At 38.7% G+C, this 17280-nt stretch overlaps 1 protein-coding gene across 3 annotated transcripts in view; it reads left to right on the top strand.

The window, feature by feature from the left end:
* The window catches only part of klhdc3 (kelch domain containing 3), a 46474-nt gene that overhangs the window by 13715 nt on the left and 15479 nt on the right, over positions 1-17280 (top strand). For 2 of the 3 annotated variants that reach the window (XM_044373085.1, XM_044373087.1), the window contains exons 1-8: positions 1956-2149; positions 3941-4186; positions 5690-5866; positions 6112-6227; positions 6310-6381; positions 7810-8023; positions 9161-9247; positions 10535-10643. In XM_044373085.1, coding sequence (XP_044229020.1) covers positions 4033-4186; positions 5690-5866; positions 6112-6227; positions 6310-6381; positions 7810-8023; positions 9161-9247; positions 10535-10643 — 929 coding nt within the window. In that variant the 5' untranslated portion in view covers positions 1956-2149; positions 3941-4032. Of the gene's footprint in view, positions 1-1955; positions 2150-3940; positions 4187-5689; positions 5867-6111; positions 6228-6309; positions 6382-7809; positions 8024-9160; positions 9248-10534; positions 10644-17280 lie in introns of those variants that run through there. The other variant, XM_044373086.1, reaches the window with a different exon arrangement.

Below are 17280 nucleotides of genomic sequence, written 5' to 3'. Positions count from 1 at the left end.
AGTAGTCGTTGCAAGATAAAGGGGTTTTCTTCATATCAAACATAAATTCATACCTAAGAACTTCCCACCATGACCACAGTCTTATACTGGAATAAGTTGGTGTTGGGCTTACTTAGTGGTTAAAACCACTGGCCTTGCACCAGACCAGCTGGCTTCCAGCTTGTGTCAGTATATGTCTACCATTATTAAGTGTTCTTCAACTACTTGATACAGAATCACTGACAGCTCCAGGGATGCTGCTCAGTAACTGACCATGCTCTGCCAGTTCTCATGAATTGCTGTCACGCAAGCAGTCAAGTAAATTTATTAAGTGCGTTGCCCAAGTTCATGATCCAGCTGAGTCATCTGGTCATGTTATCTGACCAATAATACTAGGGAAGGGATCGTATATTTAGGAATATTTTGGGCAGGACTTGTAAGCATTTGGGGCTGTGACTGCCCGCAAGCCTCATGAGCAATCCAGAATGTATGTGACAGCGCCATCTACTGCTCTACCTACGTTATAGAGCGTGTGAGAGACAAGTGGGGCATTGCGGTAAACAATGGGAATGGTAGTTTCAGCTTGATCCACCTTCTTCCTTCACTAACTTATATTAAATATAAAACAGTGGTTTTTAACAGTTTTTTTTCAACTTGTGAAGCATCTATTTATAGCCCCTCATTATAGTTAGGTTATCATAGTTTAATTTAAAGGATTTTTAGAGGCCTGAAGAGGTGAATGTATTCAATATTTTACAAGGAAAAAAAAGCAAAAAATTAGTGAAAAGTTCAGTTTGTGTAACAGAAATGTTTTTTTCTTTCTTATTCCTGCAATCATCTTTTGCCCCCTCAGATTTCCTTGGGACCCCATGGGAAGTCCTAACCTCCAAGTTGTAAACCTCTATGTTACAGAGAAAAGTATACAGTGTACAGAGAAAAATACAAGTGTGTACTGGGCCAGGGGCCCTGGACTCCATGGGGCTCATAAAAGTCCCGGGTTCACTGTGCATCAACTGGTTTAATTGGTCATTTGATTCATTGCAAATTTGGTTAGGCAATTTGCACCACAAAAGTACAATGTTAACTATGATGGGTCGAGTTTTATCACTTAATCTTTTAGCCTTGTCTTGTAGACGGGCCCTGTGTCAAAATCCAGTGCTGAGACATTAATTATTTTGGTAGATGTTGTGCTCACATGGTGCACATTTTTGTGTCAAATCAAAGAGTGACACTCTGACTGACACACAGTAAACTTGAGGCCTAGTGTTATTTCAGCGCAGGAGTTACTGGTTTCCCTGGTGTCAGAGTTTCTGGGCTTACAATGGAAATGCTGATGTATAATCTGCTGTTTGCATAGTACTTAATGGGAACATGGAGGCAGCAGGGTACATATGCAATCCAACACAATAGGAGGTGGAGGGCCTATAGCCAAGTCAAGTCAATTTTATTTGTACAGCACAATATCATAAATCTCAAATTTGCCTCGGGGGCAAGATTTACAATGTACAGCAATACAACATCCTCTGTCCTTAGTTCCTTGATTCAAATAAGGGAAAGCTCCCTAAAAACCCCCTTAACAGGGGAAAAAAATGTGAGAAACCTCAGGAAGAGCAACAGAGGAGGGATCCCTCTCCCAGGATGGACAGACATGTAACAGATGTTGTGTGTACAGAATAGAACACAAATTAGAGAAATGCAGCATGGACAAACATTATAATGGATTTATAATAAAGATGAAAAATGTGATCAAGAGGACGCCAAACAGGTTCCAGGTGCCACCAAACAGAATAGGGCCTGAGACATGCAATCTCCATCACCATGGAAACCTGGGAGGAGGACAGACTACATATGCACACAGGAGAGTGAGAGACAGGACAGCATTCACACAGGAGAAAGAGAGACATAAATTGAGGCTGAAACTCCTGCAGGATGAGGAACCAACCAATAGGGGACAACATCTAATTTTTGCCCATTTGATGAAATACTTGTACACACAAATACCAAACAGTTTTAGTAGACATTTCTGTTTTGGTTTTGTCAGTGTGTGAAAGGGTTTTTCTGTAGCCGACAGGGGGCGCTAGCGGACGGCTCCCCTCCCAACACGTCAGGAGGGAGTCGGGCTCCCGGTGGATAGCACACACCAGTCAACCACAACTGACTCCAGCTGAAGGTAGCTAAACTCTAACGTTACTTCTCTTTTTTATGTACTTCGTCTGTTAGATAACCAATTCATAACTCTGCCAGGGCTGGAAATAAATGCCGCTGTGTTAACAGTTGCCAGTCGTTTTTATTCAGTTCACGCTAGCTAGCTAACAGCTAAATTAGGTAGCGCCTAAAGATTAGCCTTTAGCCTTAGCTAGCAACAGCTTCTCAACCTAGACAGTTGGTTATCAAACCGCTGGACAGGTTACATGGACGCTGTTGTCTTTAAATGGTTGTTGTTAAAGTTGATGATCTGAGACAAGCAGTCCTGACGGTTGGGTTAGCCACTGTCCCTCACAGGTGTATGTTGTGTCTGATAGCTAACGTCGGCTAGCAAGTGTATGAGGCGTTAACTAGGCTGTAGTAACCATGTTGCATCTCAATGTCACTGGGTCTAAATTAGCTTTATCAATCAACAGTGTATGAGTCTCCAATCTACATGGTTAACCGACACCTATGCAGAGGTGTGCATCTATTTTCCTGTCTGTAACCCGAGTCCTGTTTTCTACGAAGGCACTATGTTTTTTGAAGTTGACAGTACCATGGCTAGTCATCTGATACAAACAATATCCTGTTTAGTGGATCAGGAGGGTGCAAAAGCTGCTCTCCACCCAGCTCAGATCTCATAAAGATGTCCCTGTTCTTAAATTCTACCAGGGAAGACATGGTATATTAAAAAAATCTGTTTAATTTATGGTGGGACACCGGGATACTGCAGCAAAGATGAGGCAATACTGCCTTAACATTGTTAGATGGCTTTCACTTTGTGCCAAGTGGGATGTTTACTTTACCTGGCAACATTTATCTGCTCCAAAAGAATGACAAAGACGTAAAGAAAGCAAAACAATGACTCTAATAAAGTCAAAACTCACATTTGCCTGTTGCTTAGCTCTGGCCTGTGTTGCTCTTCAGGGATGTGTGGGCTTGAAATAGAAATGTCTATGTTAAATAGTCTTCTGGGGGGTTATTTTTAAGAGCAAACAAAGGTTGGAGGTCAATGAGAAAGTGAGTCATTGATACAAAATAGAATAAGTAGGGGCATAGGGTTTTGCAAGAGAGGGCTTTTTCTGCAATACGTATGGGTAGTGGGTCAATATGCACCTATTAATTAGTGGTTTTGCTTTTTAATATTTGAGTCATGTGATTTAGAGTTAGAGACTGTCTCTGGAAAAATTGTTGAAACATGGGCTGCAAATCTTTTTACAGATACTTTCCTTTGGTTTTCTTAGTTTTCATCATACATTTTTGATTTGAATGACTCTCCCATCATGCAATACCTACAGCAAAGATGGCCAAACGACAGTTTCATAGTTACTTTCTTATTAATAGACTTGAATCACACTCACTTCATAACAACTCAGTAACCTAATATGACTTCACTTTTTAAGATCAATGAAGAAGTTTGTGATAGTGATACAGCATTTTTGTTGATGTAGTATTGCCCCAAAGAGGTGCATATTTATTTATATGATTCTATATTTAAAGCTTTTGCAATACAGTGGGAGGGTTCAGGGATAAGAGTGAACCGAAAGAAAGAGGAGTGGTAGGTGTAGGTCTAATCACCTCTTAAAATACTCTCCCAGCTTAGATAATGCAGGGGCTTTTGAGCCTGTCAGCAGTAGCAGAGCTGAGCAACTCTTAGCTGAACAGGACAAACAGTTCCCCATTGTGTTTTGCCTCAATTGCCCCTCCCAGTTTGCCCCACTGTACTCCTAAGCAGAGTTAGTTAGTTTGGCTGCTTCTCTTTTTGTGATCACAGGTTTTGATGGTGAATGTTGGCTTGATGGGGTCCGAGCAGGCGACAGAGTGATGGTCTAAGGACTCACAGTCACCGAGGTGCTTGCGCGTGGAATGTTGCGCTGGTCAGTGCACCTTGAAGGAGGGCCGCGGAGAGTCAACCATGCTGCTGTGGCGGTGGGGCACAAGGTGTACTCCTTTGGAGGCTACTGCTCCGGGGAGGACTATGAGACACTCCGTCAGATTGATGTGCATGTCTTCAACACAGGTAGGCTACGACCTCAGTAATAAACATAAAGTAGAATTATCACCTTTCTGACAATGTCAACAAAAACTGATATATGTATAAGCTTCGTAAATGTAGAATTTATGGCAGAGCTGTTTTATTGGATTGCATTAGATTGCACGAGTGTACTTAATGAAATGGCTGGTGAGTGTATACACTTATTTAAAATGGCAAATGTGTTCTTATCTGCAGTAGGTTTTTGTTATTGCTAAATTTATGTGTATCATAAGTAGGTGAAATTGCATTCTCGTTTTAATGCCCCTAGTAAGTTTTTTCTGTAATGAAGGAAAAAAATATTTGTTTTTCATATTAGGTAATAAAGATAAGACAATGTTCGCATAGTCGGTTTAATCTTCACCACATTAACGGTAACTCATTACAGCTGGCAATTAACACCCAAGCTTTCCATTGTGGTGTATGCAGATGTCTCAGGAGCTATGTATTTATCTCACAAACACAGATGTTTTCTTTAACTTGGTGATGCACCACTTTTGCTTCTGTAAAACTGCTCCCTTTTCTTCCTTGTAATCCATTTTATTTAGTTTTTGCTCTGTGTGGTCAACCACCTGCTTTAGGGTTTTACAACTTCCTGAAGTAGCTTGAACCTACCTGCTATTGCTATACCATGAAAAGATCTGTGGAACCAGACCTTGATTAAGATGCCTTTGGCTGATTGAAATGGAAACGGGACACCTTAGCTATTGTTTCAGTATTTTATCTTGTCACTTGCTTTGTGCTCCTTCTCTTTGATGTCTATTTCACAGCAGAGCCTTTAAAGTTCTTTGATTTTTCCTTTCTCTTTATTTGTCTATTTTTCAGATTCTTTACTTTTCACCTTCTGTTTTAAGCCTCTCAAAATATGTAAATGTTAAACTGGCAAATAAGCAGTTTAGATTTCATTCATATGTTTCATCTTGTGATACGGTACATTAGTATGAAAGCATTGCAGGTATGTCCAACTGCTGTAAGAGCTCGGTGTAATGTCCGTGCTCACCTTTAATTTGAGTTGCAAATTTAAATCTTTTGCATCTGTATCTCCCTGTTGCTTCACATTTTTGTTTTCATTCTTATAAAAACTTATCTTGAAACAAGTGTTTCCATGTGTGAATTAATTATATAAAAAGAAAAAAAATAAATTAAAGTTATTCTTTAGAATTCTAACACACATGGCAATTTATTTGTGTCGAAATCATTGTTTTCTCTTTAGACAGAAATACAAACAGTATGTTAGTGTAGTTATTCACATTTTAATTCGACATTGAGGCTTATCTCCAGTATAAATATTGTGCATATTTTTCCTGATAACCCATTCTTGGAAAATATTCCGGCATTTACTATGTTGTATTTTATTAAACATATATTTCCTGTGTGTATTTTGCAGACTCTAAATCTATATAAATATTGAAGTCTTAAAGATAAAACAAGATGTTACTTTTCAAGTACATATTCAATTAGTATTCCTTTCTCAACTGTTTTCTGCTCTAGTGTCTCTGCGCTGGATGAAGTTGCCTCCAGTGAGGATTGGAGGACATGAACGTGCCCGTGAAGTGCCATATATGCGTTATGGCCACACAGCTGTGCTGCTGGATGATATTATCTACCTCTGGGGTGGGCGTAATGACACAGAGGGGGCCTGCAATGTGCTCTATGCCTTTGACGTCAGTAAGTAGACTTGCATCTAACCCATACCGTTAAGTGATAGTTTCAGGGCAGTATTTCCTTTCGTATGCACCTGTTTGATGTTATGGTTGTGCTAGAAAAAAAAAGGAGAGAAAAGCTGCGTTTCTGTCAGGGAGCTGTAACACCTGCTTGTATGTGTGATGGTTTTCCATCGCATACGACTCAAGTGTTATGAAAGGTAAGACCAAGAGTCATTAGAGTTAATCTTTGCTATTCCTGCTCCACAGACACCCATAGATGGTTCACACCCAAGATTTCGGGGACAGTTCCAGGAGCAAGGGATGGCCATTCGGCTTGTGTCCTGGGGAAGGCAATGTATATATTTGGAGGATATGAGCAGCTGGTGAGTCTTATCACTCTTCACTTTGGTCTTGCTCTGGTGAACATTAAAACCTGATTAATTAATCTCCTCTGCTGCTTTCTAGGCTGACTGCTTCTCCAATGACATCCACAAGCTGGACACCATCACTATGGTTTGGTCATTAATTAATGCCAGAGTGAGTTAAAACCACCACTTGTTCATTTTTGTAAAAATTCAAATGTATTTTTTTAGTTGTTCTGTTAATATTTGTCCATAGAATATTTTGAACACAAAGTACTCACTCAAAGAAACACAACGATAGAATGGACTGGCACCATGTTCAGTTACACCAAAAACACTGCTAGAAATCAAAAAAACATTGGTTACTATTGGTTAGCAGTGCTGCCACATAAGTACCCAGTGGTCAGATTGGCTGGATAAAGAGGCACTGCTATGTAATGCAGCTCCCTGGTAGGTAGCCAAGTACAAAAAGCCTCACAGAGGATTATATACACTCCCCTTTTGGGAAATGCCATTGGTGTTTGTGTGCAGTCAACCTGCTCATGTGATAAATTGTTGTAAAGTGTATTTTAGACATAGACACCAGCCCCCTAGAATCAACATGCGACTGTCCCTCCCCCACCAGTCCCTCGTTCTAGTTCCTAACTAATAACATTTTGTCATAAAGGAGATTACAGCGTGGTGCTTACGGATTTAGTTCTGCATGTGACTGAATTATACATTTTTCTGCATGTTCTCAGACTATTGGAAAAATGAAAGTGCTGTGCTGTGTGTTTACTCAAAACCTGTTTCCTGTAAAGCTGACTTTGTTTTAAATACACTTTGTTATTATTGCTCTTATTTGAATTTTCACTAAGTCTGGTATTCTCTCAAGTCCCCTTTTTCCTAGATCCAGCACATTTTATTTTGAAGTTTACAATTATTATTATTTTCATTACACTGATCATTTTAATTTTAATATTAGTTGCATAATTTATACAGCTTGTCTGTTTTTATAAGATTGTATTTCCCCCCCTCTGCTCTATTTATGATGCCAGTTAAAGAGCCTGCTTGCTCTCATAAAATTCCAGGAAAACAATGGCAGCACATTCTGGAAATAGGGGCATGTGAAAGGCTATAGACCAGCTAAATGCAAAGGGAGTGGAGGCTTGTCTTTGTTAGTCAGTTTCATTCAGATCACATCTCACAATTGTACCTCGTTTGTATTCATGGTTCTCTAGTAATCACTTAAAATATCAGCTCCATTGTTAATCAGAGATAGGTTGAATTCCTACTCAATTCTATACATTGTCATTTACATTACATTTTTTTGAAAGGCTGGTGGTCTCTGAAAAAAAGTTTAGATTTAGTGTGCCTTTGTAGTTGTTAACTGGGTCCACTAGATGGCACTGTTTACCTGTTGCTGGTTAAGAAGCCTTGTCTGCCAGTGTGCAGATGAAGCTTCATTCTTAGCATTATGATGAACACACACAGTTTGCAGTGATTGGAGGGTTATGTAATTAAACTAGATTAGGAGCTGTAGATTAAGCGATGCAAGAATGCTGCAATGAAATATAATGCAATGTAACAGTCACAGCATCATCTGTTGGTCTTCTCTTCACAGGGCACTCCGGCACGCTGGAGGGACTTCCACTCAGCAACCATCATCGGGACAAAGATGTTTGTATTTGGGGGCCGAGCAGACCGCTTCGGCCCCTTCCACTCCAACAACGAGATCTACTGCAACAAGATCAAAGTGTTTGACACCGAGACCAACTGCTGGCTAAGTACTCCTTCAACACAGCCATCGCCGGAGGGACGCAGGAGCCATTCAGCCTGTAAGACAAACACACACACACAACCACGCTGAACAGCTTATGCTGACAAATTCAAATGATTATATTGTGTTTTAGAAGGCCATTATCCAAAAATTTCAGACCATCATCTCAAGTATTTTTAAACAAGATCTCTGTCTGTGACAGATGGTGGTAGGATTTAACTCATCATTAATTTAGAGATGAGATTTGTGTAGCCCAATACGAGAATTTTGTCACAATAAGGCTTTGACTCTGAGTATAGATTGTTTGAAAACACAGATGACATATATTACACAAAAATTCACCAATATAATATCACAGTTATCACATTTCTGAATGAAGTCTCATGTCAGGGAATTTCTCGTCCTCTTACCAGGCACTGGTAGGCCAGGCTCTGGCACTGGTTATTAAATTATATGCATATAATATAATATAAGGCATATGGTTCTCTTATTTTGAATAACTTGAAATAATTGATTTATAAGGGGTAGAAACTAAACATATGGACAATTTATCAAGGTTTCTCATGGCATTCCTTGTATGCATTTGTGTGCAAACTGCAGTCATTTTCCAGTCTGACCTTTCTTTACATCTCAAGCAGTGTGTGTGTGTGTGTGTGTGTGTGTGTGTGTGTGTGTGTGTGTGTGTGTGTGTGTGTGTGTGTGTGTGTGTGTGTGTGTGTGTAATGGGAGTATAAACTGTGTTATCCATTCTTTATTTCCTGTAAGATTGCATTTTTTGCCCACATTGTCTGTTTAAAGTGCACATGGGTTCATTTATTACAGTATTAATCAATAAATGAATAATCTCAAATTGCTGACACTGACATAAAAATAAAGATCAAAGGGGTTTTATTTTCCATCTTATGTCACATTAATTATGGCATTCTATCCCTGTTTTTATGTTCATTTTATGTCTAATTTTTATGCATGTAATTTCTTTATTGTAAAGCACTTTGAGCTGCATTTCTTGTATGAAAGGTGCTATATAAATAAAGTTTATTATTATTATTGTTGTTATCATTATTATTATTAAAACAAGCCCAGACAATTTAACTGGCTCACTAGGTTCCATTTATTATGCTGCAAATGTCATTGATCTTCATGGTAACCTATAAAAATTGTTTAATTTTTTTTTTGTTTTCCATCTTGTGTGTAGTTTCCTACAATGGAGAGCTGTACATATTTGGAGGATACAATGCCCGTCTGGACCGGCACTTCAATGATCTCTGGAAATTCAATCCAGGTGATTCACTATTTGCGTTTGTCAGAATGAGAAAATGTGTTACAGTGTGCTATAAAGCACTGCTGCTGCTCCTCGTCATTCCTGGAAGTTTTTCTTTGCTTTGTGCATAGTAATTTTGTGTTGTGCCTACCTACAGTGACTGTTTACCTCTATAGAGGAAAATGCAGCAGTGTTGACCCACTTTCCTCCCCATTCCTCCGTAGAGAGTCATGCAGACAATCCTCTCCTCCCTTATTGCATCACTGTCAGTCTCGTGATAGTGGCTGGCTGCTCTCTTTTTACTATGCTAAGTGTGAAATGCAGATGCTGTCTTTTTGCCAGAAACACACAGATAAAAAATGGACAATAATTAAATCTCTGCAGTCAACATCTGCTCTTACAAATGTTGCCAGATTGAATCTTAAGTTGGTAGAAGTCCTTTCTTTAAGAAACTCTGTTTTCTTGTGCCAAACGAAAGTGTTGTTGTCTTAAGTGAAGCAACACACTGGGGACATATTCATAGTCATAATATGTTGTCCTATATAGACTTAAAATTTCTAAGAGCACTATACATTGATAACCTTTGTATTACAGAAGAAGTCAAAGTTTACGCATTAGGTGTGATCTGTTGTGTCCAGCTGAAGAGACTTGTACTGATTGAAGCTGACATCTGCTGTTAACCATTTAAACCTGTGTTTTGCAGTCCACTAGATGGCAGCACCTCAGCTATAGTCCTAATTATCAAAGAGGTATGAATGGCCTGTTGCTATAGAGATGCAATGATGCTGTTGGCTCTGAGAGTGTAAGGCCACACAGTTCATCCTTATATGGAACAACTGAGAGAGCTTCAACGTCGTCACTCATAATGCACCTCAGCAGAACAGAAGACAAGATTTGTTTCTATTTCTGAAATAAAATATTTTGTGTTCAAGTGAAGGTTAGATTTTGTTTTCTTGCTTTCATCGCTGCCTTTCACTCCTTTATCCCTGGGCCTTGTGTTAGTGGTTAAATATAGCAGGAAGCTGAATGAACTCCAGGCACAGTGGGAAGCATCGGGTTTATGTAACTTTAACTGGCTGAGACTTAGGTAGAGCTGCTGTGATGAAGGCCATCCAGATCAAAATGTATTGTGCTACAGGTCTTTCTTTTGAGCTATTTAAAGCAAGGAACTAATTGCAAGGTTTACTGAGTCTTCTCAGTCGGAGGAAGTCAGCTGGTTATATGTTGATGTATTTTTTTTCTCTTTTTTTCCAATATTATGTCTAAGTATTGTTATCTCTATTCTTTTCTTGTTTGTACCCACCACAGAAGCCTTTTCCTGGATGAAAGTAGAACCGAAGGGGAAAGGCCCATGTCCACGGAGACGGCAATGCTGTTGCATGGTTGGAGATCGAATCATTCTCTTTGGAGGAACCAGGTGAGGCACAAAATATTACTGCTTGAGTTGTCATCTTTCTCTACACTGTTAAAACTGGAAACTAAGTCAAAACTGACATACATCTTTTTGTATCTAAATGGTTTATATGTACATTGTAACTAAGGATATTCCTACATTTTGTTCTCTGTCAGGTTTTCTCTTATTATTGAAATGGTATAATTTTATTATTAATACATTTATGATGAATTACATCTGAATTAATTATTTAATTCTTTATGGTTTCTAACATATGATATTTTTCCAACTAAAAAACATGAATATATTCATGTAGCTGCAAAACAGCTAATTTTATGCACACTGTTGTTGACATCATTTTGCAGATAGCTCATTCCGTTTTCAACCCAATTACCTCCAAAGTGAAAACAGTATGAAAATATCTTCTAAAGACATGTTTAAACTTTAACTTACATGTGTAAATGCATGTTCATCCTCATTTTTGCATGCAAGCATAAACTTACATGCATGCACTCAAACCCATACAATATATGTAAATACTATATATTGATGATATGCATATGTACATACACATGCACATTCTTGGTATCTACACGTATGATCAAGTATGTAGATGCTAACCATCAAGCCTAATATTTCATAGAGGAAAACAAATATAGTTTGGATCAGAGGGCCCCCAGGTGAATTGTCAACATTTTTACTGAAAATTCAAATATTAAGTTGTTTCTTTTTTTCTTTTTTTTGGTTCCCACTCTATCAGATTCTCAGAGGAGTGTATGATAAAAGCTTAAGCTGAGAATGGATGATGATAAAATTGGTGTGTGTGTGTGTGTGTGAGTAGAGTCATTGTTTGCTTATACAGAGAGCACAGCTAAATGAATGAATGCAGCTGGCGTCACTCATGTATTGTCAGCTCTCAGCTTCAACATTGTTAACATCTTGTCTAAGTATTTTAAATATCTTAAAGTCAAAGTTTTGGATGCACTTTGACTTCAAGATGAACCATGGTGGTCAGTTAGTGAAACATATCACAGGTTTTTAGACTGAAGAATGGGTTTGTCGTACATCGCAGACATAAGTAGAATATGAATTTCAGCAGAATATGAAAACTAACTTACAGAAACTTTCTTAAGTAAGGTAATCCATCACAATTTATTTATTTTTGTCAAAGTCATTGTTGCATGGCAATACAGTTGAGAACAGGGAAATTTTTTAAAACCTAAGCTCGATGATGCATCCAGATGCTGGTAGGGAAGTATTTATCATTATTAAAACCTGTTGTATACTTGAAGAACACTGCAGCAGGCCTCCAGAAACTGTCATTACAAACACTGTATTGCACAAACACACCTGACAATTAGAACAACAAAGAAATGCTACGTTCAAAGAATAGCCACAGCTTGCCTTTCTAAAAACTAGAATTTCTATAGCGTGTGGTAAACTGCAATAAATTACGTTTACAAACACTTGTTATGGTGACACAGCCTTTTAATCAACGTTGAAGCTCCACTTTTGGAGTCTGTAGCAACTTCTGCTAACCCTAGAGTTTCACATTTGTTTGCCATTATGTAATTTACACACATTACTGATTAGTTGAAAATTCTTGAGGGTTGATGTAGACACTACAGCCAAGCAAAATGCCAAGCTACCATTTCTTCAATGACAAACTTATTCCAAAGATGTACAAAGATTTTAAGATCATGTGGTCACTCTGTTAGGCTGAATGAGTAGCTATCACAACTGACAGATTGTAGTCACTGACAAGGCTTTCAGTTAAACAATCTTAAGAGTTCAGTTCCCAGATAACCTGCTTTGCATACATTTAAATATCAAAACTTTTAACTCTTTAAAAATCTATAGCATTCTAAATAGTAGTCTAAAACCAACTAACATACATCACAATCACTCACACACACACCTGCTGTAACCAGTCTAACTTGCTGACCAACCAACACACTCCCACACAGACACTCCGTCTTCTTCAACAATTGGTACTCTAACTGGTGCCGCAACTGTCTCCACAATCACTACTATTGTCACTGAAATGTGACAACAGCACTGTTTATGCTATGTAATTATGTAATGTATGTAATTTATGTAATTAAACTCATTTCAGTGTGTTTCACACATGGGAAATTATATTTATTTGTTACATTCAAACATGTTTGTTTTCAGTGCAAAAGATGTAGTTTTTAAAGTACCTTTTAATTAAAAGTAGTATGACATTAACATTTTATAGAAACAGTTCCAAGTCTGTTGTGTTATTTTTATTGTGGTATATTAATTAATATACTTGTTTATTTTCCATCTTGTAAAAGAATAAGGATAGTGTAGGCTCTTAAGTGCCACCTGACATGATAACTGTTGAACTATTGAAGTAGAGCGGGGCGGTATGACCAAAAATTTGTATCACAGTATTTTTTTAAGATTCTGGCAGTTTCACAGTTTTTTATATGGGTTTATAGTGTCTTATGCTACTGTCAGGAGTACATAGAGTTCACATGAATCGCTCCACAAGTTTGTTTCTGAGTCTGAATGAAACTGGACCCTACTGTATATCTGGGGCAGTTTGCCGGCTAACCGAACCACCCACATATTCATCCGTGCACGCCGGTTTGTTTGCATGTATGAGGCTGACTTTCACTGTGGTTAGATTATAAGGAAAGTAAAAAAAAAAAAAAAAAAAAACACACAGAGGAGATTAAAAAAAATGAAAGGAAAAAAACCAAGAATAGAAGGCAGAAAGGCAATAGGACCGACAGGAAAGTCAACATACAATAACAGTTACAGCAGAGAAACTGCTGGTGTTCCTGCAATCACTGCTTCTCTCCTGAAGAGTGAAGAGGAAAACTTTTTCTGCAGTCGGACTTGTTGCTGCCAGAATCGGAAAATCTAGAAGTGTCCATGGATGAGAGTAATCCCAGCTGTGTAACTACTACACAAGCATTTACAGTGTTTATCAACATTGTCGTCCTGGAGACTGTTTCACCTCCACAAAATCAACTGGAACAAAAGAGCGAGGCCGTCTGAACCAAATGTTCAGCTCCACATGATCAGAAAAATGCGATTACAACACGTAACTGTGTGAGGAATTAAAGTACGTAAATCTCTATCATCCAGCGGTAGTCCATGAAAACTGCTCAGTGTGTATCTTGTCATTTTATCCTTGCAATTTGTAAACTTGGAGACATGAACCATTATATTTAATCTACAAAGTTACTAATTCTCTAGCATGAACAGACGCTGAGCTATCCACAGCCTCAGATGTAAACAAACTGACGTGCAAAAACCGGCAATTATATACTTTACCGCCTATTGAAGAGTTACAGCAATTATGTCAGCTATGCACCATTACGGCGGTATATGAAAAGTTCATATCATACAGGAAATTAAAACCGGTATACCAGATGAATCGGTATACTGCCCAGCACTATATTGAAGGAACTATTAGTTTGCAAAAAATACAGAAAAACTGTGCTTCTGAATTTAGAGGTTGATGAAAGAGAGGAAATGTTACCAACTTCTTTCTCAATAAACACTTAGCTAAATTAATTTACTCAAGTTTTTTATTTGCATTGCAGTTCTAATCTGTATGAAGCACGGGCTCACTCAGAAGACAGACATCAATCTGTGTATCTGAGCAGTCTGTGGAGGAAAACTGTCCTCTCTTTTCAATATGCCAAATGGAGGATCTGGCTCCTGTAGACAGCAGTCTGTAATGATTCTCTTGTTGGCTGTAAGACAGTAGTGATTGCCGGGGGTTTGTAGCTGGTAAGGTGCCACTGGGCTGGTGACGGACTTGTGATAGGCCAGTAGCCAATGGAGTAATGAGGTAGCTAACGGCATTAGCATGGTCCAGAGTAGTCCGGGACCTGGGCTACTGTTATCAGGAAAGCTGTGTTATCAGGCAAACCCCACTGGGATAACCTGATAGTGGGGATCGGAAGGCCTTGATAAGAGTCCTCTCAGCCCCACTACGTCTACAGGACCTTAAGTCCTTGAGGCCTCTGGCTGCTGCTGGATTAATTTTCCACTGCTCCACTGGCTACCACATCATGGGGAATAACACATCATTTATTCATTACGCAGCAGTATTATAGGTATTATTTAGATACTTATTTTTCAGTAGTTAGCATTTGTACAACAAAGTTACAATGTATCAGAAATGTTTTGGGATACTTCAAATAATGAACATTAATCTGATATTCCCACTACATTCTTGCAGATCTATTTGTAAGGATATTTTTCATATTCAAATCAGCAAATTCAATTGAAAGAAACATATAAAATCTGCTACTTATAAACAGTCACTTTAAAAAAAGTCAGTTATTGACATGGTACTGATGAAGAGGCATTTTAATAAGCTTAATGAGCTTAAGACAATGCTTATTTTTTGAAGATTGTTGTGCATGTTTGGTTTCTCGCTGGGATTAGTCCAGGATGGGTTTTAAGGAGTCATGATTTCCTGTTGTGAGCAGATAGGGCTGGGGTTAGAAAAGGAAGTGTCATTGGGCTCACTGGAATGATGGAGGGTGCTGGCTGAGCAGAGGAAGAAATCAAACACCACACAATATCTCCCAACATCCTGTTTAAAAGGATTTTTTTTTTCTAGGAAATTGGTGCCTATTTAACTTTTCTTCCTTGAGCTGTTATGTATCAGTAATGCAAACAAAAAGGGTCTAAGTCTGGGCCAAGATGTTGTTTCCTGTTACTGTACAAAGTAGAGCATGATCCTTACAGGCTCTAAGCAAGTTGGCCACACAGGTTCTCTTGACCAGCGTTGCACGTTTGTTGTTTACATGAGCACACTTAAGCCTCTTACACACAGGAACTCCCATAGGCATGTGCACACACATACTAAAACACACAAACACACACAAAGTGATTTCTTATCACACTATTTATTTGCTTTCTCCTCTGGGTTTTAAATGTTTTCCAATCAAGTTTCATTTTGTGTTTTAATTTGCCATACTTTGCATTAATACAGATCAAAACTCTTTGATTGAGCTAGTGTTTTGTTCATTACACACAGCTAATTTAGGGTGAACATTATCTTTAAAACCAGCCATGGCTGTGTGTTTATTTTTACGTGACCTAACAACATGAGGGCAGTTAACAGGGCTAAAAAGTTATTGGTATCTGTCTCAATGCAATTGACAAATGCCTGCACAGGTCGTCGTGAATTATTTGCTGGACACCTTGCTTGTGTTTTTTGTGGGGCTCCTTATTTTGGTGGGTCTGCCAAGGAAATTGTGTTCAAATTTATGGTCCACATCTTGTTTTCCTGGGTTGGTTGTCCTTTCAAATTGATCCAAAACAGAACCCCTCTGCTGATATTTATTCCCAGTTTATTATATTTATTTTACCTGCAGGAATTTGTTCAGGAATGATTTATTACTTTAGTGAAGCACAATAAAACTATTAAGTCCAAAATCCCCCTGCTTTCAAATGGGTTTACTTTGGACAGGATATAACACTGAGGTGTGTTGATCCTAAATGCATTTGAAAAACAAAACGTTGACAATACAGACTAATGAAAAAGAGAGGCTTGTGTAGATGTAAATAAGATTCAGTTTGAATCGGCCTTCATGTTTACGTGGATTTCTACATTTTGGTGCTGTTTATTGGTTTCTATTAATTGGGCTTTGGTGCAGGATATCTTTTGTGTTGGGAATGAGTAAATCTATTTTGTGGTACACACTTGCATGTCTTTGAGAGTAAATGAGCATTGTGTGTGTGTGTGTGAATGACAAGGCTGGGCATTAGTGGCAGTCCATTGAGTGCCACTTACGTCAGTGTAAACAGGCCTGCTGAGCTTCAGAGAGGCGCGAAATTCTGCCCCATCTCTGATTTATGACTTTAGGGAGCATTCTTTCTCACGGAGTGCAATTTGATATACCCACAGCACCCCTGCTACACTCATTTACTGAAACCTGCTCACTGCCCCACGAAGGACGACCCGTGCATGACTAACTCCACCTGCACTGACCTTCACCTACCCACACAAGCTTTGAGCAGCGTACTTTGCTAAGCCCAGTACTTTGTTCATGTTTTTTTCTCACCTTCCAAGGAGCTGAACACTGCTTAGGTTGAGTTGCACATGAAGACAGTGTCTCATAGATTATGGATCTCCAGCTGAGCTTATGTTGTCATCGTTGGCATTCATCACATTTTGTGTGTAATTGCTTACGACAAGTCCAGGTTGGGCTAAATCAGGAAGTATTTTAAGGTAGGGAACAGGGCATCCTATGAGGGGCAGGGTGTGAACAAGGACATGACAGATTGGCATGCTGGGAGCAGACAGCTTGGAAACTGCGAAGGGAAATCTGGAACTGGCCCTTAAACTACTTGGGCATGACGATGTGTATTCATTCCATCATTGCATTTAGTGAATGTTTTTTATCATTACAACTATTCATGTCTTGTTGAAGACCCTCACAATGACTGATTTAAAACATCTCTTTGTGTTCAACTGTTACTCTGTTATTGAAGGCTCACTTTCCTGTTTGAAAAATGGTCTAAAACATCCCAGTCATCTGTAGAATTGAGATTTTGTGCCTTTTTAGCTCTTTAGCACCTTTATGGCGACTGCTGATATAAGTGCTCTTCAAAGGGGACGTTAATTGCCTTTCACTGAGAACAGGAGGGAACAATGACTGTC

Source organism: Thunnus albacares, chromosome 14 (genome assembly GCF_914725855.1).
Source record: "Thunnus albacares chromosome 14, fThuAlb1.1, whole genome shotgun sequence".
Lineage (NCBI taxonomy): Eukaryota > Metazoa > Chordata > Actinopteri > Scombriformes > Scombridae > Thunnus > Thunnus albacares.
The sequence above is the reverse complement of the archived record's forward strand: the minus strand, read 5'-3'. Positions and strand labels throughout refer to the sequence as shown.